Here is a 27,407-nt window from a genome sequence, read left to right on the forward strand (position 1 = left end):
TACAGGACTGTCCTCCAAAGCAAACTGCCATCATCTTTATGAGTTCGGCTGTGCCTGTTTGAAAAAGAGACCACAGCTGGGCTTGTTGACTGTTGGTGGTCCCTCATAGAAGGAGGGATGGGAAGGGTTATGGGAGGACTGTCACCTCATTATTCAGCCATTCCGACCAACCAGTTGCATGTGATTCTTCCCTAATTGCACGTAACCTCAGGGAGAGGCTAGAGTGGGTAGGTTGGGGAGGACTTGGGAGAAGGCTCCATTTTCATGGCCGTAAGGGAGTCATCATTCACACTGGGCACAGACCTTACAGGGTGGCTGCCTTAATGACACTCATGCTCCCAGCCATATCCTTCACCCATTGCTCTGAAAGAAAGCCTAATAAACCCAATGGTTCTTCAGAGTTACTGTTGATGGATGTGTACCTCAGTTTGTCCTTGGGAACCTTAGGAGAAGGGGTAGACATTGTCTCCCACAGGGAAGGAATTTTAGCAACCTTTCACGGTGGAAATGGGGTGCTGCTATTAACACACAGGGTTCACATTCAAGAGTGGGCCCCCAAGACCATGGCTATGTTGCACTTCTTTCAAGCATCAGCAGTGGCCCCCAGCTCAGGCATGGCATGGCACTACAAGCCCCCAGCACCTTTCTAAGACATCTGTCAAGTGGTTCCTACTGCTGAAACTCCTGTCCTCAGAGGCATATATCCAGACTCTCCCCAACCTTGGCCTGGCCCTTCCATGGACAGTTTTTGTCTTGAGTGGGCTCCTAAGGACTGACAACTGACTGAGGGATGGAGGAGGGCAGGGGCCAGGCTCTCACCTTGCCTATGCTCTGTAGTTCGCCTGTATCCTTTCTGTTACTTTTACCACCCGGCTGCAGAGAACAGCCTGAGCTCTGGGTACCTTCTGTGGATGGAGGCAGTCGGTCTTTCCCTGACATTTAGGTGGTCTTTGATTGCTCAGGGGCTCTAGTAGGCTTCCTTAGGCAGCTCCTGTTTGGAGGTAACGACTCCCCTGCTCAGTGCCCAAGGCTGTGCTGTCTTTTTAATGATGCTGTTTACCAAGGTACTGAGGCAATTTTTGTAGGATTGCTCCAAAGCCTGCTCTGTCAAAGATAAATGTTTCCTACTGAGCTTTTTTGGCTTGCCTTTTTGCCCAAGGCCGTTTCCCTCTGTCTTCATAGTTAGTCCACAGAGAGCCAGAGAGAGCCTTAAAGATCCACCTCACTAATTCATAGCCAATTAGGACACTTTGTTTTCCATCTGACTGGAAGGTTGCTTTGGCAGTGGGACAGAGTCCTCCTGTCCTGCACTCCAGGGGATTAAAAACCTTCCTTCAGTTAGAGAACAGTTTTGAAGTACACGATGAAAACAGTCCCCACTTCAGGCCTGGCCCCTGACTGTGGCAGACACTCTGCTGCTAGAGCAAGCATTTGCTCTCTGTTCTAGAGTTTCTGGCTATTGTTTTACACACATGGGTGCTGCACCAGGGTGTGCAAGTGGGGAGGGACATTATTTTCTTCTTTGGTGATTTCTCTAAGTTTGAATTTTGATCTACAGTCCCCCCTCTCCCCAGGATTTGGTCTGAGTTTCATCCCGAATTTTCTTATGAAAAAGACTATTGTGACAGTTCACTGAGGCCTCTGCCTTCTGAAGGAGGAGGCCCAGGTTGCTGTGGTTTTTTTTTTTCAGAAAGTACTTTGACCTCTCACAAAATGTAAACCAGCTTGGTTTGGGGCTACATTTTAAAATGTCTCTGCACATCGAAAGTTCAGTACTGAGAGTAAACTGAGGCTTTCAGACTGTGCGGTTAGGGGTGCCCTTACTCTTTGCTTTTCTATGTAGGAACACTTGAGACTGCAGGGTGAAGGCCCTCCTTCCTTAGTCATGAAGTTCATAGCTTCTAAAAGGTTGCCTTGTTAAGTGTAATTTAATTTCATTATTGTGGCTTGACAATTGCTCAACATGCTTGAAAAAAAAAAAAAAACCAGAATGAACCAGAAGTTCCCCAGGCTTTCGTCGTTGGCTTCACCTACCTAGTTCAATGTTGAGAGAGTAGCTGTCGATGTCCAGATTGAGCTGTTGAGCTGCTGTGGATCGGAGGTCCTCCAGGACCCCGCGCACCGCCTGGGTGAGGTTGTAGGGCACCACCTTCGCAAACCGCACTCGGCTGTTCACGATCACACTCCCGTTTCGGAAGCTGAGGATTTCCAGTTGCTTAAATCCCGTAAGATTGGATCGTAGATATGGAACCAACTGCAAAAGAAGAAATCATTTATTCCTGACGTGGTCACTGCCGGTTGTACTTATGCTCTCTCTTCATTACCTGAGGCACGCCTTTCATTTCCTCACTGCTGGTTTTGTTGTTGGACGTGAGACCAGAAGACTATGACCTAATGATCTTTTTGTAGTAATTACGTCCATATTTCTACCCTTCTGCCTGCACTGAGATAGATGGGCAGGGATTTCTTCATGCCTTGTGAGAACAGTTTTTTTTTTTAAGTGACTATTCCAAATTGAGCCCAGGAGCTAATAAACGTATGTCTGTGTAAATGGAAATGTGAAATGTGAAATCTGAAATTACCCATTGAAATAAAAATACCCAAACCCAATGTGTCTGTCTATTAGTGTAGTGAAACTTTCTGGCATGCAGAAGGGAAGTGACAGTCAAGACAATTGGATGGGGGTATTGAAGCTGGTTCCAACTAGTTGGGTGGCCTTCACTGAGCAACGCAATACAATACCTGTGTGGACCTCCGTGCTTATCTGAACGCGAGAGCAAAGGTGCCTTCCCAGGGATTCCTTTCCCAACATGATTTAGTAATCTTGAAAGCAGCTTCAGGACGTTGTGCTTCCCTTGTGTTCACACCTGTCTCTTGTGAGCCAAGGCCATCTTGAAGGTCATTGCCCAGAAATGTTTGAAGCTCATTTCCTGACTCTAGAAGGGTTCACGAACTATAGCCCTATAAATACCGACAGCACACAGGTTCAAGCTGCAAGCTTCCAGGCGTGCCTCAGACCCACTCTCTCTTTCTCATCCTGACTCTGTCTCAGCAGAACTTTGGCTCTGACCTTGTTTCACAAGGTGTTCTGGTTAGTTAAGTGAACTGGGTACAAACTAGAGTGTCCTGGGACAAAGAAACCATAATTAGGAATAGCCGTTATCGGATTGGCCCACAGGCCTGTCTGTGTCATGTTTTCTTGACTAATGATTGATGTGGGAGGGCCTAGCCCACTATGGGCTCTGCCACCCCTGGGCAGGTGGAACTGGGTTATACAAGAAGGCAGGCTGAATAAGCCATGAGGAGCAATCTTATAAGCAACATTTCTCTGTGGTTTCTGCTTCAAGCTTCTCTCTTAAGGTCCTGCCTTGGAGATGATAGACTGTAACCTGTAAGGTAAAGGAAACCATTTCCTTCCCAAGCTGATTCTGCTAACAGTGTTTATCATGGCATTAGAGAAGCTAAGTAGAAGACAGCTTATCTTGAAAACAAAATGCAATTTTGTATCAGAGTTGGGAAATTGTTCATGGTGCTCTGTACTGATTTGTTCTGCTACCCTACTGAACTCATTCTTGAGCTGGCACTGCCTTGGCCTGGGGTAGGAGTTTTCTGTTTGCATTTTGTGTACAGACAATTAGTTGCCTTGTCTCCCAAATTAATTCCCAGAATGTGATGGAAAAGAAGATGACTCATTAGAGTTGCTATTTTTCCAGCCTCCATGTAGCCAGGCCTGGCCATGTGACTAGCTCCATCACTACAATATGTGGGGGGAGGCTGCTGCTTCTCCACTTGTTGACAAACTGCTCTCCCTGGGATACTCTCTTCTCCCATGTGAGAACAGGATGTAGCAGCCACTCACCTTTAACTTTGCAAAGGAGGAAACACTCTTCGGGCCACACATGGAAGAAATGTGGGTTTACAGGGTGATACTAGAACACATCTGCCCATCTATCAAGGAGAAATAAGCCTGCGTCTGATTTCAGTGCTCTTAATACATTTGTTATGACAACCTTTTACAAACCCAAAGGAAGACACTGGGGTGATATGAGGCTCACTGGGACATTGTTCCCTAAGACAGTCCCAACACTTTCCTCATGGAGTGTGTGTGTGTGTGTGTGTGTGTGTGTGTGTGTGTGTGTGTGTGTGTATGTATGTACAGCACAGAGTCTTGAAAAAACGCTCAAGCCATATGATAATTTAACTTATAAGAAGCATATTTTTTTCTGATATTGTCAGAAATCATGTGTATGATATGCATTGTACAATTTATTTAATCAGACATGACTGCTAAAATCATCACAGAATTCAATATTTATGATTGTACATACATTTCTTATTACACTTGTAGAAATAAAATTAAAATGCGAGTTTGAGTGTGCCTGTTACTGAAGTGTATCCATCGTGAAAATGTTCTCACTTTGTGTGTCAAGGATCAGAGAGACAAGTATATAGCCATTTACAACAACGTAAGGGGGTTTGAAAAAGGGGGGATTTTATACCTGAACTCTCTTCCTCATCCATGCCGGGCAGCATGGCTCTATGATTTTTCACAGCTTAGGAAAAGTTCACTTAGACTTCTCTTAGATTCCAAGCTCCGTACTATAGTGTTTCTGTGTAGAATTTGGATAAAATTATTTAGGGAGAAGCATAATGAGGAGAATTTAAGGATAAACTTGTTCCCATGAAGCTGGGTGGCAGTGTCTTCTCTGATTGCCCACCATAGAACTCATTTCCCTGGTTGGATTTAAATCACCCCAGAATTCTAGCTGAATGCCTTCTGCAGCAGCACAGCTGCTTCAAATGCTCCTTTCTTCCTAACCTGCATCGCACAAGATGAGCAATGATTATGCTATAATCACAAAGCAATGGCAGAAAAGCATGAGGAGATGGATGCAGCAAGTGGAGAGCGGTAAGCCGCGCCCACTCACCAGGTCTGTGAATCGCTGTTCCAGGGCTTGATATTCCAGAGAACTCTTGTTGAACAGGTCATAGGAGAAAGGCATGTTAGCAACTCGAAGACTGAAGAATACCACTAACTCGTGGCCCTTGGTAGCAATGGTCTCAGAGCTGGTGGTGATGTACTGTAATGGGATGGGTGTGGTTATCTCCAAAAAATGATCCGGGGTAGCATCATATCCACTCAGTCCTGATACTTCTGGCAAGGTCAGGGTGTCCGATACATCCATTTCCTCTAGATCTCTGATTGTATCTTCGCTGCTTGTAATCAACTGGCTGACACTGGAAGACGCAGGCCAATGTGACGTTTCTAGAGGCAATTGGCTGATGGTGGAATAGTCACTAGCAGGGAGCGTGAGCCCAGGGACCAGTATTGTTTGGCCAGTGGTCATCAAGTGAGGGGAGCTTTGATCAGCCGGAGAGAAGATGCTAGGTGTGGTAAAAGAAGGTAGATTTTCCGATGGGGAAGTTGAGGCTGTTGGAGGTGGAGACCAAGAACTGTCTTCGGAGGACATGCCTGACACCATTTTCGTTAAGTCCAATTATTTCCACCAAAGAGAAAATAAAAAAAACAAAACAAAACCAAAGTTAATCAACTTTATTTACATCGACAGTTTCAACCACCATTTTAAAAAAGGAGAGGTTGGTATAGAAAGGGCAAGCAGTGCTGTATCCAAACCTAGGGAGGCAAAGGTGGGTCCCTGGACTCTGTTTATCCAGGCTCCAAATTCTACATAATTGAGATGAAAAGGAGTACTCATTACTTAGACTTTCTAGAAACCTGTCCAGGTAGACTTAGCATGCCTGCAGAATAGGTAGAAGAGTGACTAGTCATCTCTAGAACAGGGTGGGATTTCACCCCAAGTTGGCACTGGCATAGACTCAAAACCATACTGTCCCTGGAACTCTCAGACAACTTGCTGCAGAGTTTTGGTTCAGATATTTTATTCACTTTCCAATATTGTAAACTTGAGTTTTGCAAAACTGAACCTTTTGGGACTCAATGACCACATGTTGGTAGCTTCATCATCTAAAATTCAACTACACTTTTTCAGAACTGGATATTCAGATTGAATAAGTTGACAATTTGCAAAATGGTACTGAGCATGTAAAGGTGTAGGGGATGTATACTTTGAACTTTATATTGAACATTCAACTTGGAAAGTATTTGATAGTATTTCAAATCTTTTCATTGCTTTCACATAGGGCTGCTGAAGTCCATTCCATTTTTGGTACAAAATTAAAAACAGTAAGTATTTATGAACCGAAAAAGTATTTATATGAACCTTTCAGATGGAGAGATTGATAGATTATTAAAGTAGCCCAATAAACCTAAATCCAGAGTCACTGATTGCATTTAAGGGACTAGGGGGACAGAGCAGGCAATTTTCTATGATTGCTTCCAGAGGCATTTTGGCAGATCTGTGGGAGAGTTCTCCTGAAACCTGCATGCTAAGTGTGATGAATGGTCTGTCTGAACGCAGATCGAATCTTTGGACTTGCAATCAACTAATTTACCACAGTGCAATCACCAAAACTGAAACATAAACAGGTCTGAAAGGCAGAATCATATCAGCTTTATTACTTTCTTAAAATAAAACTTGGCTATTGGTGAGTTATGCTTGCATTTCAGAGAAGGATACTCTTTTCTCACCCCTATCACAGAGTGCCTAGGTGTGTCTAACCATAATTCGCTCAACTGCCAGAAATATTTGCTGATGTCTACGATCTCTGTGCATATAAGCTTGGATTTTATTCAAATATTCTTTTTCTATCAGCTGAATGCTTGTGTATTGCTCAAATTCATATTGAGAATGCCCATTCCACAATGTGATGATGTTTGGAGATGAGGCCATAGGGAGGGAGGGAGGTTGTGAGAGTGAGCCCTTATTAGATGGGATTGGTACTGGACCCTCATCTGAACAGATATGAGAGAGATGATCTGCTTTTGCAAAGTGAGACTATAGAAGGCATCTATGTGCAACCCAGAAGTGCCATTGCCAGAGCCCAAATCCACAGTAGCTTGATATTGGACTTCCCTGACATTAGAACTGTAGAGGCACCCTTCTGTTGCTCAGTCACTCAGCACACGGTATTTTGTTATAGCCTGTGCTAAGGTATCCATGTAAGGCATGGGAACGAGTCCACCAACAGTATGGACAGTAACTGCAGTGCTGTCTGTGGTTTGTGCCGACTTCCTTGCTGCATGCCTTTGAGTCTGTGCTCCTGGGATGTGCACTCAGTACTCCTACAGATGATAAGGGGTAGGAAAGCAGAGGCATGAAGCACCGTGATGGATGTCTTCTGTCTGCTCCTGGGGGCCAGCGTTTTATCACCTGCACCTTCCCCGCTCTGTAGACTATAACCAGCTTAAAACAGGCCATGCTGTAAGTCATCAGTCAGGGAATTTCTACCCTTCTCCTTTTGTGGCATCTTAAGACAAGCTCTTCACAGCCACAGCAAACCTCCCTGAGCAATTTCATTGACATAACAGGTGGCTGTTGAAATGTAGGACTGCTTGATAGTATACAAAGCACCAACTGAAACAATCATATGCTAAAACATTTACTCCTGTGTTTATGGAAAATTCAAATTCGACTACAATCTTTTATTTTTCTTTGCCAAATCTAGGAACCCTATTTAAATGTGCTTTAAAAATTCCCCTAATCTCAAAAATAAAAGAAAAAAATAAAAATTCTTTTTTTTTTTTTTTTTTGCTTTTTCTTTTTTTGCTCAAGATTGAAGCTACTAAGGCAATAGTTAATTCCTCTGGAGAAAAATTATTCAAGCCTTGCCATGACTTCTAATTTAGATAGTTATGCTTTCATCCAATTCTTATGTAAAAATGAGACAAAGCAGTGACACAGACTATTCTATTATTAAGTTTCAGATGCTACAATAGGAAGTCAAGTGCTAAAAGCCAAGGCCACTTATTTCATCATGGAATGTGAAAAATAAAAGACTCAAAATAACTACGTTTGAGAGTGGATGTGGTTCCTACAAGGGTGTAAAGTGTTTGTGCATGATGGGGCACTAGCCTGGCTCCTAGGCAGAGAGGAAATAGTTATTTTCATCACATGATATGCAGGGGAGGTCTGTTCAAAGTAAAGGCCACAGTTAAAATGATCCAACAGAAAGCAGATGAACACAGAGCAGCTGAAGCCGGAAGTGAGGAAAGTCAGCAGCTGAAGTTGAGAATGGTGGGGGTGGAGTATCTAGATGAAGAGAAAGGAGAAGGGAGCAGGCTGAAGGAGAGGTGCAAGGGAGAGGCTGCTAGGAAGGATTGTATCTGTTCTGTGGGGCATCAACCTCAAGCAGTTGCCTACTTCATATTGAAACAGTCTAAGGAGAGATCTTCTAATATCCTTTAGATCTTCAGTTGGCACAGTCTACACATTCCTAATTTTATATGAAATACCACTCATTAATTACAATCCTTTTCATATTATAGAAATAGAAAGCTTTTTTTTATTTATCAATTTGTTCAATGACTGAATAGTTATCAATAGCCTCCCATTTGCTAGTCCAGATGCTCAGACACATCAGCAAATGAAACAACGGTCAATCAGTCTCCATGCGCTTACTGTGTAGTGGAGGAAGCCAGGAAAATAATCCTCCAAGTAAACACACTAGAAGATACAGAATGTCCGGTGGGGATGGATGCTCTGGAAACAAAACCAGTGGGAAAGGAGGGGAGGGTATCAGCCGAGAACAAATGCAAAGGAGAAGCATGTCAGAACAATAGTGTCATGTTCAAGGGACTGCTAGCTTGGGGACAGTGTGGTGATATTTTATTTGTGCACCCCAATAAAGCTTATCTGGGGATCAGAGGAAAAAGCCAGCCACTATATTAAACATAGAGGTCAGGCAGTGGTAGCACACTCCTTTAATCCTAGCATTTGGGAGGCAGAGATCCATCTGGATCTCTGTGAGTTCAGGGCCACGTTGGTAGCACATGCCTTTAATCCCAGTGCTAGTTAACCATAGAGGTCTGGAGCTCTGTATAGATGAACAGGAAGTGATAGAGCTGGGTGGAAAGAAGAAGTGATATAGCTGGGCACAGAAAGGTATATTGTAGCTGGAGTTTTCTCCAGTCACGCTTGGGCCTGAGGTCAGGACAAATCTCTCTTATCCATCAGTCTTGCAGCCGCTTGGACCCAAGTAAACACACAGAGACTTATATTACTTATAAACTGTATGGCCATGGCAAACTTCTTGTTATCTAGTTCTTATATCTTAAATTAACCCATTTCTATCAATATATAAGTTGCCACATGGCTTGTGGCTTACTGGTACTTTTACATCTCGCTTCCTTTGTGTCTGGCTGGTGACTTCCACTTCCCAGAATTCCCTTCTCTCCTTATCCTGTCTACACTATACTTCCTGTCTGGCTACTGGCCAATCAGCATTTTATTTATCAATCAGAGCAACACATTCCGAGCATACAGAAAAGACATCCCCAGTGGTATATAGACATGAGTATACAGGAAGTAGCTCTCTGGAGGCTGAGGAGTTGGTGAGGTGAGGTTGGCTGTGGCTTGTCCTATTCCTCTGATCTCTCAGTTTTCACCCCAATATCTGGCTCTGTTTTTTTTTTAATTAATAAGACCATTTAGCAATTCATCTTACAGGACAGTGTGACCCCACTGAATGCTGCAGTCTGCCAATGGTCATGGTAGCTGAAGACATTTTCCAATTAGACAACCTTTCTTAGCATTATTCAGTTAAAACAAGAAAGTAATCCAAGAAAGAGAGAGAAATGGATACTAAAAAAAGAAGTCAGGGAGACCTTTTGGAGGATAGAGAAGGCAATTCTAAGGAGAGAGAGTCAAGGCTGGGTATGGGCAGTGGCTCACAGATCTTCACTGCTGAGCCTGCCTGATTTTCTGAATTCTAACTCAAAAAACATACTTTTTCCTTTTCTCCCTTTCTGCCTGTTCTCTAGAAAAAGGCTAGAACCCCGAGCTTGCACGCTCTGGCACTCTAAAAGTTATTTCTCTGAAGAACACTTCCACAGCTGCTTATCACCCTGTGGTTTCTCTCTCAATGGCCAATAAAATGATCCTCAAACTTAAAAAAAAAAAAGAAGATTGCCTTTGTATAAAGAGATAAATACAGGAATTGCAGATGTCACTAAGCCCCATGACAGTGTGCAGATTTTTACAAAATAATTTTACAGTGTCATTGGCAAGTGAAAAAAGTCTGCATTTGTGATTCATCTAATATGGTAAAATAGTTGGAGGATGTATTCTACAGCACAAGAGGAAACCTGGGGCAGAGGGGGTCAGAGAACCCACTGGGGGAATTCTGACGGAGATGTCCCAGTGAGAGTCCTCCACAAGGCCAAGAGAATAATGCCCCCTCAGAAGGGAAGGGAGTCTCTAAAACTTGGAACTGAGGCATCACCTAATGTGGATGCTACACCGGATATTGTAGTGGGATGTTCAGGAGGAGTTGGCAATGAGTACAAAGAACACGAAACCACAGAAAACTAAACATCAAATGCAGGAAATCAGGAGGGAAAGAGAGCGAGAAGTTCGCCTGTGGAAATAAGCTGAACGCTAACTATTGATTTCATGATAGTTGAGTTATGACTCCACCGAAGCGTTGGTAGGGGAGGCTGAAGGGATCACACTGCAAGAAACTGAAATCACATTCTACGCTAATAGAAAAATCAACAAATGACAACTAATTTCTTTAAAAAAAAAATGTGAGGAAGAGTGAGTGCCAGGAAGATGGTTGAGTTCCGAGGTAACCTTTAAATGTGTGGGACCTCACAGAAAGGAGGCATGAGATACCACACTTGACTACTTACAGAGATTGCCCTTTTGATTTGGAGATGATTGGAGAGTCAAATGCGGTTGTAGAAATTAACACAACCTCCATCAGTCTGCTCCTCCAGGGCAGAGACACAAGGCTGGTGGGCTGTCAGAATGGATTTTTTCAAAACACTGGAAGCTGACTAGAAATGGTTAGTAATCATGGGGATGCTTAATTAAGAAAACCTGGCTGCATCTCGGTGCTCAGGGTGAACTGTGGGGCAATTTTTATTTTTCCTGTTTCCCTTGGTGCTGTGGCTCTGTGGTAGCCTGGGAAACAGCATCCCTGATCCCCAGTACCAGACTTCGCAAGCCGAATGGACTCATGGAAGAAAGAAGAGTAATTATTTGTTTTGACCTGTCTTTTGACTCCCTGGAAGCCTGACTCAAAAGGTCTGCCTTTCTCTCTCCTAGCAGAGCTCTCCGAAGGCTGCAGTGGCTGCCTGCGGGGTGCCTGTTGAAACCACACAGGCACGGTACTAATTGCTGCTGTGTGAGGCAGAGGCAGCAGCGGGCACAACAGCCCACTAGCCACAAACTTTGGGGGGAAAAGGCGGAGGAAGAGCTGCTTTGAGGAACAGTTCTGTCCTGTGGAGAAGAAGGTGGAGAAGAAGGTTGCCCACAGGCTCAGGGCTTAGTGTGCCTTCTCTGAGAAGGACATAACTCACATGTGCTGTGGGATGTTCTGTTTGGCAAATGTGTTGCTAATTAGTCAATAAATAAAACACTGATTGGCCATTGGCTAGGCAGGAAGTGTAGGCGGGACAAGGAGGAGAATAAAGCTGGGAAGTGGAAGGCTGAGTCAGAGAGACACTGCCAGCCGCCAAGATGACAAACAGCATGTGAAGATGCCGGTAAGCCACGGGCCATGTGGCAAGGTATAGATGAATGGAAATGGATTAATTTAAGCTGTAAGAACAGTTAGCAAGAAGCCTGCCACGGCCATACAGTTTGTAACCAATATAAGTCTCGGTGTTTACTTGGTCGGGTCTGGGGACTGGTGGGTGAGAGAGATTTGTCCTGACTGTGGGCCAGGCAGGAAAACTCCAGCTACACACATGCTTCTCTAACGCAGAAAGCCAGACCCCATGCCCAGATGCGGCTGCCTTATGTCGCAGGGTTTCCTTTTGGAGTGATGAAATAGTTCTGGACTTAAACAGAGTTGAGGGCTGCACGACCTGAACATACTAAAAACCGCCGAATTGTCTACTGAAAGATGACTATGATACTGAGAGTTTTATTTCAGTAAAGGAGATAGTAATACATAAAATCACGTGTCTTGGTGTCGTGTGTCCCCCCCCCCCCCTCCTCTTTTCGAGACAGGGTTTCTCTATGTAGCTTTGGTGCCTGTTGTTCTGGATCTCGCTCTGTAGCCCAGGCTGCCTCGAACTCATAGAGATCCGCCTGGCTCTGCTTCCCGAGTGCTGGGATTAAAGGCTTGTGCTACAACCGCCTGGCTCCCTTCGTGTCTCTTAATGATAATCTTTCCAAACCAGCAAACCATGTCAACTAGCATGTTAATATGACATGGAGATCACCACCAACCCACCTTGCTTTAGTCATCCAACTTCTCTTTCATCCTATCCCCCCCTCAACATCTGGCAACTACTAATTTGTTTTCCATTTATGTAATCATTTTCAATTTACATAATTGGTATAATTAAGTGTGGTGATAACATTTTTCTGAAAATATCTTTTGACCCAAAGAAACAGAAGTTTTCCCAGACGTTATAGCCAAGTTAATAATATGCTTGAGGTCACTTGAGGCTATGTACTTAGTTAGTCTGCTCTCCTCTCGTGTGCCCAGCTTGTGTAGTTTAGCCTGCCTTTAAGAGAACAGTGTAACTAACTCTATTATGTCTTGGATTTCCCATGCAATCAGCTTTTACAACTTCAGCTAAATGCATGGCTTTGATCTTAAGTTATGTGCTCTTTCATAACCCCTGACAGAATAGTGTTTATATGTGTGTATGTATAAATATATTTAAATGCTACGTTATACATGATAAACGCATGCCAGTTCTATTTGCCAGTGAAGGTTCTGAACAGAGCCACCACTGAAGGGAAATATCCTAAAATCAACTTGCTAAGCTCAAGATCTCATTCCTTAATCCCGGGGAACTTCATCCACACTTTCTTACTACTTTGGTCAGGTGTCAGGAACTGAAGGATGGGGTTGAGGCTGGTGTGGGAGGAAATATCGATTTGGCCCCTGCTGTGTGATAGTTTGCCCTACAAATGATTTTGGATCATTTTTCATTTGTCCTAAGGCATTTTATAAACTCCACACTGATTACATTCTTTGTACTTCTGATGATGCTTAATTCTTGAAGTATCAGTCTAATTATCATTCCCTAAATGATCAAACAGACAGAAGATGCAGCCCAAAGCTATGAGGACAGGTGCTGCTGACCAGGAATCATCAGGAGAATAAGATACGAACATATACTTTCTTTCCTTCTAAAAAAATACTGAATTCTTAAATCATGAATCAAAAGTCAGTTTTCCCACATCCCTCACACTAAATAGAAGTGCTGGGGCTTTGGAATATTGTTAAGTACTGCCTCATAAAGCAACCACTGCCCAGAGCCCAGAGCCACAGACACCTTCTTTTCCAGCTTCATTCTGAAGACCGTGATCTCTATTTGTTTTCAATTTAGAATCAGTCCACATAAAGAAATTGTGTGCATTTGGCAAAAGAGCCGACCTATACTTTATCCTGATTTGTTGGTGAATTGATAACTCTTTTCCTGGAAGGAACGAATATTTAGGAACAAATGAAGCCATTGTACCATATAACTGATCTTCAGTGAAGTTGGTTTTTAATAATATAGTCATGGTACAATTATGGTCTGTCTTTTTTTAGCTCTAATTTTCTTTCTTTTAAAAACATTGACTTATTTGTTTTAATTTTCTCTGCATGTGAGTGTTTTGTCTGCACATATGTATGTGTGCTACATTCATGCCTGGTGCCCAAGGAGGTGAGAAGAAGGCATTGAATTCCACGGAACTGGAGTTATGGATAGGTATGAGCCATCATGTGGGTGTTGAGAACCAAGTCCTATTCATGAGCAACAAATGCTCTTAACCATAGAGCCATTTCTCTAGACCCCTCCAGCTCTAAGTAAATGATCATATATTTTCTTTCTATTAATAACTTCATATGTGCCTGAAAAAAATAATAAGAGTTAATACTAAACAAAAATTGATTCCAGTACCATGAAAAGTACAAAAATATTAGAGGGAGGTAGTCAACTTCCAAGAGAGCCACTGATAGTCCTTTCCCATGTGGTCTATCCACCTCAGATCCTCCAACAAAACCATATCTCCTAATAGTGAGGCCATTTTCTTTCAAACCACCACAGAGGCCATGTTAGAGAGACCCGAGCCTTTGACTAACTCCAGCTCAGGAAGTCATTTCAGAAGTAATGTCATCAGAGCATATATACCAAATCTTAAGAGGAGTGTAGCCCTCACTGACATCTTGACATGGAACCAATTCAAGGCCCTAAGCCAGAACCAGTCACTCCTAGATTTCTATAGAACTGGAAGAGATGATTTGTTTCTATTGTTGCTTTAAGTCATTAAATTCAGAGGCATTTTACGTGCAACAGGGACAACCACTCCACACAGACACCATTAAACTCAATGTAACAGGGCTTTGTGTTGCCAGATTTTGTCTCTGGGTTTTACTTTAGTAAAGAATTTGGCTATGGGTTTAGAATAGTTAATTTGAAACATGCTTATATGATAGGAACACATTAGAATTTACATACAATATGCTAAAATGGATGACATCAGCATTCTGATATCTAGTCACTTTCCTTTTTATAGGGAAGTGTTTGGAACATGAAATGTGTTTGCATTTATTGCATTTATTGAGTAGGAAGAAGGGCTCATGCAGGAAGGAGTGTGATTCCCAACATGGGGCTATCACTCTAACTTGCATTGACCTCATCTCCATGCCAGAAGTTTCCATCTCAATCAATCAGTACTTTTTTTTTCCATAGAAAAATACTTCATTTACTATCCTGAAATGATCTTAATCAATAATATGACCTGATTAATACACATTTTCTAGACAGGTAGTGCAGTGGTACCACATGAAGAAGAAATAAAAGGAAATAATTTGTAGTAGTATAGTGTGTGCTCTAAAAGGCATTATAACACCCTAAGAAACAATACTTATTCTTTGTTTGTTTGTTTTGGGGACATGGCTTTACCACGTAGCCCAGGTTGATCTTGAATATGCTATGTTGCCACAGCTAGCCTCCGGCGGTTTGTCTTCCCTCACAGCTTGCATTGCAGGTGAACGCCATCACTCCTCGCTCACATTTGTGTGAGACAACGCGAAACGAAACCTCTCCTTAATTTACCAATTAGTTGTATTGCTAGAAAATTCAAAGTTAATTAAAAAGTTGTAAAACATACCTTGTAGACTATACTTAAAAACGAGCATTGAGAAAACGTGAATGCTTTAGTGTCTTCTCCAGGGCATCTTCAAGGTTACCTGATTGACAGGCCATGTGCTTTCTCTTGTCTTTGCAAGGTATCAGTTAAGAAGGCTTGTAGATTATTTTTGTTCATATAATACAGAGGATTTTCATCAGAGGGACTATAAGTCATTATTTCTCTGTAGACATTGACAAGTTTTATGGCTATTTGTACATTTATGTCCTCATTTGTGTTTGATAATTGTGTATTATTTTAAATTTTCTTTTGAACTGCTCATAGCATCACATTTCCTTATTAATTAATGTGTTAAATGTAGCCCTCGGAACATTAATTTTCTTATTATATTAGTGGTTTTAATTTTTAATATTTTAATAAATTTCTACTTTAAGAGAAGTCTGGGTGTTGACATTTGCAGTTTTTGTTTTCATATATATGAATGTTTGGCAGGCTGTTATAAAGCAAATGAAACTAACAGATATACAGAACATTTCATCTAATAGCAGTAGAATGTGAATTCCTCTTAGTAGCACATGGAATGCCTTCCAGGATAGAGTTACACATTAGGCCACAAATCAAGATTCAGTGAATTAAAAAAAAAGTTGAAATAATGTTTCAGACCACTACAGAACAAAACTAAAATCCTATAAGAACAGACACACATATTGTTTGGGCAACATGCTTTCAAATGACCAATAACCAAATAAATTAGAATAGATGACATAACAGCCTTGAAACAAATAAAAGTGAAAATACAATGTATCAAAATCTGTGCAATAGAGCAAAGATATACTAAGCGGGAAAGTTATAGTAATAAGTTCATCACCAAAAACTAGAAAAATAGTAACAATATACCTTAAGCTCAGTAAGGCAAACATAAACCAAATCCAAAATTAGAGGGAAAAGCATAAAGACCAGAACAGAAACATATAAAATTCAACTTAAAAAAGAGATTTTTTTTAAGATAAGCAAAATTGGCAAACCTTTTGCTACACTAACCACATTTTATTTTTCCTCCTGTGTTTTAAGTTTTTGCCCGCATAAATGTGTATCACATGCATGCAGTACCCATGGTGGCCAGAAGAGGGCATCAGAACATGTGTAACAGGAGTTAGAGAAGGTGGTTAGCCACCATGCAGAGCCGGGAATTGAAGGCACCTGGATTTTTTTGCAACATCAGCTAGTGCTCTTAACCCCTTCCCTCTCCACCTACATTCTTAGCTTATTATCTGAACCAATCATTCTCCAAACATTTATTGAACATCTACTGTGTATCAGAATAAAATAGTAATTTCAATCAACCATAAGAGCTGTACGTAGAGTTATTGTATAGACACCTAGCTTGAAGTAAGGCCAAGGACTAAGGTGAGAACCTGATAAATTTTTTTTCCCCACTTAATCCAGGGTCATTTCTACAGAGACTCAGTGTTTAGAAACTTGGTAGAATATTGTTGCTTTTATTTTTCTTTCTAAAATTAAACTTTTATATTAAGTTTATATATATTATATAATTATATATTATATTTTATATTATATATTATATTTATAAAATATATAAATATATTATATAATTATATATTATATTTAAGAGCGCATTGAACAGAAAACAAAACAAAACACTTGAGATGGGATGTCTGACCCATTTTCTGCTTTACTTCACTCAGCCATTCATTCATTCATTTATTCATTCATTCATTCATTTAAGGAATATGTATTTCCCCGGTGGCTTTTCGTCCATAACTGTGCTAGATCATAATAACAGCTCTCATTTTTAAGTACTTGGAACATACCAGGCATAGTTGTAAACATTGCACCTACTGAACCAACCTTCCCAAGAATTCTTTGAGATAAGGTACAGTCATGACCATTTCAAAGATGGAAAACTGAGGCACAGAGAGTTATCAGTCATAGGTCCAGGTTGCAAGTACTCAAGCTTGAACTTAAATGCCCACCTTTACACTGTGGAGGGTCCAGTGGTTTATGTAACAGACAGGGCATTTGTCTCCAGGGAACCTTCAACTTCAAGCATTACTCATCGAATAGCAAGTGTATGAAGTTCTGCAGAAGGGTGTGTGTAGGAGCTTTGGAATGCAGAAGGGAAGGCTGTGTGTGATTGGGAAATGAAGCTGATAAGAAGTGCCTGGCCTGCTTTAGAGGATCAATAAGTAAAGCTGAATATGAGAAAAGAAATCAAGAAGTTTAGCAAGAGCAATTATTTGTGTTTTAAAGAAACACAAGCTGTGACCATTTGTGAAAATCAAATGGTCTATGTTGGAGGTGCTCCCCCCTGGCTTCTCGAGGGTCTCTTCCGAAAATGACTATGAACAGTCTGACTATGAATTTCAAAGAGCTAATTTAAAAAAATGCAAACATTTTCTACAAATTGGGTAATAGTTTACTTCACAAAATATTTTCATAAAATTATCATGAAAAATATTGAATGCATACTTAATGAGGGTTGTCTTAATTGCAATAAACAATAGTCTGCATGAACATAAAGTTGACTATCCAGCTCTTCAGAGGATATCCAATGATTTGATATTTGTGTAGTTATTTTTTTAAATTTTAATAGCCAACAAAAGAAAATCAATACAATTAAACATTTTGGAGCGCAATGAATCTACTTTTGGGAAGTTGGGAAGCTGCAATTTCAGAAATGTTTCAGACCTCCATGAAATACCTCTATTGGGTGTGTTTGTGTCAAGAATGTGTGCTCCCCCAGTGCAGAGACTGGATATTCTGTGGGCACCATAGTTCACTGATGGTGGTGCAATGTGTCCACTGATAGCTGTGTTGGGCTGCAAATGAGCTCCACATAGGAGCCAGGGATCAGTTAGTACTGTAGCAGTCAGTTACTGGTGTGCCAAGTCCCTACAGCAAGCAGAGATGTGTTATAAAATGAATAGGGGATCTGGCTACGTCCCAAGTGTAGTCAGAACGAGATGAACTCTGATCTGAGTCTGTCTCTGAAATACTGAAAAAAATTAAAGGAGTTTAGTTCATGTCAGGAAAAATTGTGAAAAAAAAGTTGACACGAGTTTAAAAGGTTAGCGCCTGTTCAGTGAATTGCTGAGCAGCACCTGGCAGCTCAATGGGGACCGTTTAATGTTAGAGGAGGCTGGACTTTTAATTGTCTCTGACAGAGCCATTTTATACCTCCATAATCTGAAAAAAATAATGGTGATTCAAATACTTCCAGTCCATAGAGATGTGAGCAAATGTTATCTGATGACGATGACTTATTTTTCCCTGGGAAAGAGTGGTCCCAACACTGTGTTTTATTGTTGCATAGATTTTTACAGTTTTTGCATTAATTTGCAACTGTTTTGTCAGCATTCCTGATTGCTTCACAGATTTGGCAAAAAAAAAAAACCCAAATGATTTTTGAAGCAGGCCAACTAGCAAATATTCTAGTCAAAACAGGCCGCATAGTCTCAAGAACCACTACTAAATATATAGCGTACAGAGGAGGGCATGATAGTGTTCAATAAAACTTTATTTATGGAGCCTGAAGTTGAGTTGCATGTAATTTCTGCACGTCACAAAATATTATGCCTTTAAAAATCTTTTCCAACTGTATATAAATATAAAATAAATTTCTGGTTTGTAGAATGTGCAAAACCAGGTGGTAATCAGAGTGTGAACATAGAGGTATAGTTCACCAACCCCTTCACTTATATTTGGACTGTTCTACAAATTCTCTTTGAACAAATGGTAGTATCTTATTACCAACTGAAGCAAATAAACATGCAACATGGTTTTATTTTGTATTTCAATGAGTCATGACTATGTCTCTTTCAAGAATAGTTTTTTTCCCCCCTATGGAAGTGCATCCGTGGTAGAGTGCTAGTCTACTGTGGATGAAGCCCAGGATTTGATTTTTAGCATCACCAATAAAAAAAACTCTTACTATTTCCCAAAGCCAGTAAATAAATCTGCTTGAGATATTTGGAGATGATGAATCAAAAGATGGAACTTCCTTGCTTTGGGTTAACATTAGAGTCTTGTGGAGTCTTTAGGACTTGTCTATAACATGAGACCTTCTGTGAAGGAACTGAAGTTGGTTACCAGGAGAGGGACCTTATGTAGGCACATCTGAAAATGTTTCCAGATGATTCTAAGGTACTGGGATTCTGGGGCTGAGAAGGTAGTAGTTTTACCTTCTTTTTGATATATCAAAAGTAAGTTGTTAAAGACATAAAACATTAACATTGACAGAACTCCTGACATGTTACAACATGTGTGATGTTCTTAGTATAAGCCATTAGGTTAAAAAAAAAGATGATCTACATAGATTTAATTATGCTTTACAATTTTTTCTTATTGCGTGGCACTTGGCTTCAACGATATTGCTTGAGAATTAAGCATACATTTAATTTATTCAAATCTCCCTTCACTACACAAGTCATTTGAGGTGGGCTAAAGATGCAACAATCTTAACAACAAACGGAAGGGCTTTGTTTTTCTGTTTTCTGAGAGCATTCTAGAGCATTGGATGAGGAGTTGGGAGAGGCAGATTTACCAGTCAGGCCTTCCTACCCCTGCTTTTGTTAGGAATAGCTTGGAAGCTGAGCTTTGAGTACCTACCAAGCAAAGAGTTCAGGGCAGCCCCTCACCCTCCATGTGAATGGTGAAAGCACCAACTGCAGACATTTCAAGTTCTGGAAAATTCTATTAGGTGCATTTAACACCAGTGAGCCTGGCAATTTAGCAAAAGCCTACTTTATGTCTCTCATAAAATTTCCTAACAAAAGAGTAATTGTATTTACTAGCAATAAAGTTTATTCAGTAGATCAGCTCAGGCTGTTAGACCCCACATCCTGATGAGGCCAGTGCTGAAATGAATGAGCCCAGTGGAGAACCTGAAGGACTGTAGAATGAAGAACTTGAATAAGGAAGAACAGGTTCAATCAATAAGAAAAACGGAATCCAATGCCACTCACTACATTGGGCGATTGGAAACTCTGGTCTCACCTGAAGAGCAGCTCTCCCAACGGTGCCTGATGTGCCTCAGACACAGTCACACTACGGAATGGTAAGGGCTTAGAAAGGATTGTCTCAAAACGTGTACATTTGAAGGAGATACTGGATTTGAGAATGCTAAAAGGAGTGGGGAAAAGACAACACATTCTAGCTGGCTGTAAACTAAATTCTAGGAAATATTTCCCTAGAAAAAGTTAATCCCAAGAATGAGGGGATGTTAGAAGGATCAGATAAGTGGAAAGGCAGAGGAGTAAAATGAGCCAGAACCTATAATAAAGTTGGAAGACTGGGCGACGCCTGGAGGTGAGCGGTGTGAAGGGAGTCCGGGCCAGTGTCTAGGTTTCTGTTGTGGGCACTTTCATTGATGGTGGTGGTTGTAACTGTAACAGGCAATGGAATGAAAACCCCTAATATTTCTCCCAAATACTGTGCAATGGGAAGAAGAATATCTATCCTTTACATCTTATGGATTGATTTGGGAATAGATTAATGAAATAAAAGTCACAGAGAAGCTTTGAAACATTAAAGCCCAAATATACAAAGTATGTATTACTGTGAAGCTATCATTCTTCAAGCTTTGCCTCTTCTGGAAACAGGTTCCTGTGGTGAGTTTGTAAGACATGCGAACTTGCCACACTCTAGGCCTACACAATCTATGATGCTTTATGAGGCTCCCCAGGAGAAATTTTGATTCATGGAAAAGTCTGGAAATAAAGTAGGAGAGTAGTCCTCTATCCACTATGAGAAACATTAGTGACTGGAGCTCTGTGGTGACCTCAGCCCCAATCTGACCCCATGGACGATGTAAGATACTTTTCTTTTGTCTTCAATCCTCTTGGCTCCTACTTCATGCACAGGAACCTCTTCATTATATTAAACCAGCAAAGATTTGGGCCAATAAGAGCTATCTAGATATTTATGATTAATACAAAAATCTAGTGACGCCCACAAAGGGGAAACTCTGCTCCATAGGCAAGTTAATTAAAGGAAAAAAAAAATCAAATTTGAGTAGTAGCTTTGTGCTTTGATGAGCAAGAAATCATGATGTGATCACAATGAAGATCCCTGAGACACATTCTTCCGTTTGACATTTAAAATGGTTTTTATATTGGCAGATGTCATTTTGGAAAAATAAATGACATTTTCTACTGTACAGCTAAAGAATTCATTAAAAAATGAATGTTGAAAAGCATGTTTGACTTTCTAGGTTGTTGTCAATCTAACATGGTTAACATCCATCTTTGCTTAGACCTTCCTGGAATATAAGAATATAAGTCTCTCTTAAAAAGAAAACTGGTATGATAGCTTTTAGTGGCTTTTGTCAAGTTATATTTGTGAAAGATATTTGTATTTCAGCAACCTAAGATAATTGCTTCCTGCCTCAAAGAATTCTGAAATGAAGTTCTGTAAATGCATGGGTATGTTATTCAGTCTGTCATCTATCTATCCATTCTCTCTCTCTCTCTCTCTCTCTCTCTCTCTCTCTCTCTCTCTCTCTCTCTCTCTCTCTCCTTGCCATCTATCATCTATTCATCTATCTATGTATCTATCATTTATCTCTATATCTATGTATCTATTTATCATCTATCTATGTACCTATGTATCTATCATCTATCTATATCTATCTATCATCTACCTATGTGTGTATGTATCTATCTACCATCTATTTATCATCCATGTATGTATCTATCATCTACCTATGTATGTGTATGTATGTATGTATGTATCAATTTATCATCTACCTATCACCTATTTATCTATCTATGCTAAGCTATACTATAACTCTTATAAATACATACTTTGAAGATATTAATATAGCATATCACATTTTAGTTAGCAGGAACCATTACGTGCAAAGAAGGGAAGAATGTAAAATATTGGTTCTCAAATGCTATTTTTACAGAATAGTTTTGAAGCTTGAACTTTTGGGGATACTGCAATAGTTCCACTTGGAGCTATTTCAAACAGATTTTTTGTTTTATTTTGTTTTTCAAGAGAGAGTTTCTCTTTTGGAGCCTGTCCTGGAACTCACTTTGTAGACCAGGCTGGCCTCAAACTCACAGAGATTCACCTGCCTCTGCCTCCCGAGTGCTGGGATTAAAAGTGTGTGCCACCGCCGCCTGGCTTCAAACAGATTTCTAAGCACTGCTCATCTCCAAGTGGTCAGCAAAAGGTTTTGAACTACCTTTAGTATATTGGATACTTGATTAATTTCATGCATTTGATATTGATACTGGCTAACTATCCATAAAATAAGGTATTTCATCTTCTTTTATTTTATAGAATATTTCAAAGAATTTGCAAGATTTATTAAGGAAAATGAACTGTATTAAGGAATCAAAGATTAACCATGTATTAAGTCATAAAGCTCAAATCTAAAATAGGACATATCACAGAGTGATTCTCTCTCTCTCTCTCTCTCTCTCTCTCTCTCTCTCTCTCTCTCTCTGTGTGTGTGTGTGTGTGTGTGTGTGTGTGTGTGTGTGTGTGTGTGTACCTATTTCAAAGGCTGAGCGCAAAAGCGATGAGAACACTAAGGAGAAAATGTGAATAAGTTAGGCAACAGCTTCTTACTTATTACATAGAGGAGAAGATATATCTAAACACCTGTCCTTACCTGTGATGGAGTATGCCCCAATGATGGCTATCTTTCTGATCAAATCAGACACTTTAAGTATGGTTTTAAGATAAGCTATGACACCAAGGAGGGCCCCATTTTTGCATCCTGAACACTTCGTGTTCTCCACTATCACAAAAAGCAAACTCAGGAACATTTCCATCTTGGGTATAATTATTACAAGCAGCAGCCATCCATCACCCATCTCTCTATCCATTTAACCACTCATTTATTCATTCATTCATGCAGTGAATGTCCTTGGGGCAGAGGAAAACAAGAAAATGATAAGAATTAGTGTAAAGAGATAGAGTAAAATTGCTTCAATTCAAGGGTAGCTAAAATGGATAACCACATCAAGGACACGCCGTCACTAAGTGGGAACTATCTCAGTTGATTAAGCTGTTTATTACTTCGTTGAAACGATAGATGTGGCTCATAGGAGGTATTTCCCCATGGAAAGAAACAATTCTTTAGCTACTTTAGGTGCTTAATACAGAGACAGAACACCTCTTGCTTTTTAAGTTAAGTATATTTTAAAAGAGTTGGTTTTGAAGCACAATGATTTTGTGGCTTGCAACCTCCACAGTACTGGAAACGGTGTGACAGGCTTGCAAGAGCCTGGTGATGCTACTGAAGCAATAGAAAGTCAGCACAGGATGCAGTGCCTTGTGTGGGAACTGATCTGATCTTGGGCTTAGATTCCCTCTGAGTCATTCCTTGCACTTCCTCGGCTGTGCTGTCTTTCAGGGTAGGAATGTAGGGACCTATGTATATTGTATTTAAAGGCTTCTGTATAACCTGGTTTCTGGACGGGTTTAGCCAGTGTGGAGCGCTGTTTGGGAGGATGTTTATCCTCTTCTCTGTATGTGCCAAGTTGCTATTTGGGGAAAAGTCTCTTTCCTCTGGGGTTCCAGATCCTACTGGTTAATTGTTCCAGGCATCCAGCTTCCTTCAGGTGAGCTGGCTCTGGACTTTGACCCTACTCTATCTTCCTTCCCAACATCTCCCTAGCCTATAGGCAGCAGAAACATCTCTGCCATGGAATATTAGTTGAAGATGTGTTACATTGGTTTATGCTGTGGAACATTTGTTTTAATGATGCAAAGATGTGTTGCATTCTTTCTTGTTGCATTTGTTTTACTCTGTGAAGCTGTGTTACTTTGCCTGTCTAAGACACTTGATTGGTCTAATGAAGAGCTGAACAGTCAATAGTTAGGCAGGAGAAAGGATAGGCAAGGCTGTCATGCAGAGAGAATAAATAGAAAGAGAAGAATGTGAAAGGGAGGAGCAAAAAAAAGGAGAAGGAGAGAAGACACCAGTCGCCCAGCTATACAACCAGCAATGGAATAATTAAGAAAGAAAGGTATATAGAATAGAGAAAGGAAAAAGCCCAGAGGCAAAAGGTAGATGGGCTATAAGGAAAGCTGGCTAGAAACAAGTCAAGTTAAGACTGGGCATTCATAAGTAAAAATAAGTCTCCATGTAATTATTTGGGAGCTAGATGGTGGGTCCCCACAAAGGGCAAAGAGCCCTTTTTAAATAACCAGCAATACGTTCCCCCTCATGTTATCATTGGGTAGCCCTTCTGTCCCTCCTGGGTTTTTGTCCTTCTCTATCTAAGACTCCTATTATCTATGCTTATGTCTCTTTCTTGTAAATAATTTTTGAAACATTTGAAGTAGCTTTTATTTGACTCCTTTGGACTTTGAAAAAAGCCAATCAAATGCTTGAAAAAGTTTTGATTGTTTGGTTATGTCCTGACAGTTATGGGTCAACTAGGAAAGGGACCTGACATACTAGAAAGGGACTTTCAAATGCTGCCCCGGGTATAGGGGCGATGGTGGGTCTAGGGTCCAGAGCTGGTCTGGCGAGGAAGCCAAGAGACGCTGCAGGCAGAACCACCCACCAATGTAGGCAGTGTGCTCAGGCAGCCAACATTTTCCAGGTGGGATAAGATTATACTACAGCCTTAAATAGTCTGATTGAAGTCATTAGAGAAGAGAAAATAGAACACCATGGAAACTTTTTATATCCCAGTGAATACATGAAAAATTAATACATTTCTCACCTAAAAGAATGTTTTAGTGATCTATAATGATGACTTTGCCATCTTCATGAGTACTATTTGCATTGTCATGTGGAACAGTTTACCTTATTAACTCTCTATTAAGCATCAAGATAGACATGTCTCCACTTAGAGAGGACAGATTTAGGGATCACGACTCAGTTCCGTTCCTACGGAGGCAGATTATATCCTGAAGCTATACAGGAAATGTGCGCTCCTGTAGACACGTAACAAAATATCTTTCCACACTTTGAACCCAAAATAAAAAGTTAATAAAATCTGCACAGGAAGAAAATGACTATATTTGAAGCCCCATGATGCCCAATCTGTTTGCTTTCATGTCAACCCTCATAAACCTGCCTGCAGGGCCTCGTGGGCCAGCAGCTGTGGGCAGATTGGAAACGACTGTTGTCATTACCGCAGGACTGTGAGACAAACTACAGAGTATCTGTACCTAAAATTTGGATAGTTTTGCATTGTGAATTCTTTCCACTGAGTTCACATTTTTTGAAATACTACATTTAAATATTATCTTCATTACTGAATAATTGCGCGATACCTCTTAACTTGGACACCCAAGGTTACAGTCTCGATCCCAGCATGCTAACCCCAGCTCTGCCTCTGGGTGCTTCAATATCACACATGGTCAGAGGGTGTGTTGAGATTTGGGGGAGATGAATTTCAAGAAAAAGTGTCAGACAAATCTTTACAGGAAGATTCTAGGGAGTTGAAAAAGATCTCACTGTGAATTTTAATATATAATAAGGTCTGAGAGAAAATTCTAGGTTCGCTCAATTCTGGACAAATGGGTCTAGAATTGATGAGGTTACTCAAGACTCAGACCCAGATGGGACTCTTGATAATAAGGCCTCCCTGCAGATCATGAGTTTGCAAAGAAAGTTTTAGGAAAATGGACTTCAAGTCCAGCGAAACGGTGGCACGATACAACCTGTCCTTGCCAAGCAGAGCAGTTACCAACAGTGAAGGCTGAAACGTACCATTACAAGAATATGCCTGTAAAATGCATAAACTATCACATTGGATATCTTGCCTAGCCTGTGCCTCACAGGAGCAAGTAGAAAAAGTTAACAGAGAGGACATAAAATGAGACTTCCCAGGGGAAAATGAACTGGGAAATTTAATAGTTTATGTATGAAGGATACAAACTTAAAAAAAAAAATCAAACAAGCAGCAATGGGAAATAGACATATTTTTCATATATAATGAAATAAGAGGAGACATACATTTTATATGTGTGAACAGTGGTCAAATTGTTCCATAAATAAGACAGCTAACATACAATTAAATCTCAGGAAAGCAGTTTCAAAATACAATTTCTCCCCCATTTTAGTGGGGAATTCCATTCCTCATGGTGCCAGTAAAGATGGAGGGTCTGTTGCTGCCATGCCGTCCAGTTTCCTTTGGTTAGTCCTAAGGTCCTCTTTGCCTGTCAAGGAAGTAATGCCACTAGAGATGGCCTTATAGGACCTGATTTACCTGGGATGAAATGTAGCCAAGCCCTGTCAAAGGTCTTCCATCTTCCTTACCTTGTCATCTCCTGGGGAGAGGGTGAGGACCTTTTGACTTCAGCCTGATACTCAAGTCTTGTTGCTTAACTGTTTTCTCTCTCATTTCCCTGGGAAGCCACTTGTACTGGATAGCCTCTTAGAGCAGCTCTGGAATCAGCAGTACAGTTTATGGGAATATTAGCAAGTTAGAGGTCTAAGGAGTAGCAGCAGCTACTTTTGTCAAGTATGCATTGCTGTGGAGTGTCTTTCTGCACACTGTGAATATTTGTTGCTATGATTGGTCAACAAAGAAGCTGCTCTGGCCTATGGCAAGTCAGGTTATAGCCAGGCAGGAAATCCAAGAAAGAGACAGGAAGAAGAAAGGCAGAGGCGAGAGAGATACCAGCCTGCCGCCCAAGGAGCAACATGCCAGCAGATTGGTAATGCTATGACCATGTGGCAATACATAGATTAATAGAAATGGGTTAAGTTAAGATGAAAGAGCTGGCTAGCAAGAATCCTTAGCCATAGGCCATACGGTTTGTAAATAATATAAGCCTCTGTGTGTTTACTTGGGATCAAGTGGCTGCAGGACACAAGTGGGAGAGATTCGTCCCGAACACAGGGCTGGGCAGGACCGGAGAAACTTCCGACTACAGTGCATGGTGAATGCATTTCCGCTAATGAATTCTCACTTTCCTCCATGGCTGAGTGTGTTCTTCCATACTCTAGTTTCCAAATGAAAGGTTCTTTGAAGTTGATTCTCACAGGGAGGTTCTCAAGTCAAAGTCAGCTCACAGCTTCCCTTCTAGGAAACTTCATTCCCAGCATGGATGTTTCTACCACCTTGGATGTTCTGCTGAGTACTTGACCTGTTTCCAGTTTCTTCTTTCTTACTCCCCACTCCTCTTTTTTTCTTTCTTTCTTTCTTTCTTTCTTTCTTTCTTTCTTTCTTTTTTCTTTCTTTCTTTCTTTCTTTCTTTCTCTCTCTCTCTCTCTCTCTCTCT

At 40.8% G+C, this 27,407-nt stretch overlaps 1 protein-coding gene across 1 annotated transcript in view; it reads right to left on the minus strand.

The window, feature by feature from the left end:
* Positions 1-27,407, minus strand: part of Impg1 (interphotoreceptor matrix proteoglycan 1) — a 116,264-nt gene that overhangs the window by 36,416 nt on the left and 52,441 nt on the right. Inside the window, exons 12-13 of the mRNA XM_052729495.1 lie at positions 4,929-5,473; positions 2,035-2,254 (exon numbers count right to left, since the gene is read on the minus strand). Coding sequence (XP_052585455.1) covers positions 2,035-2,254; positions 4,929-5,473 — 765 coding nt within the window. The remainder of the gene's footprint in view (positions 1-2,034; positions 2,255-4,928; positions 5,474-27,407) is intronic.

This window comes from Peromyscus californicus, unplaced genomic scaffold, assembly GCF_007827085.1.
Source record: "Peromyscus californicus insignis strain IS unplaced genomic scaffold, ASM782708v3 Scaffold_11__1_contigs__length_118956290, whole genome shotgun sequence".
Classification (NCBI taxonomy): domain Eukaryota; kingdom Metazoa; phylum Chordata; class Mammalia; order Rodentia; family Cricetidae; genus Peromyscus; species Peromyscus californicus.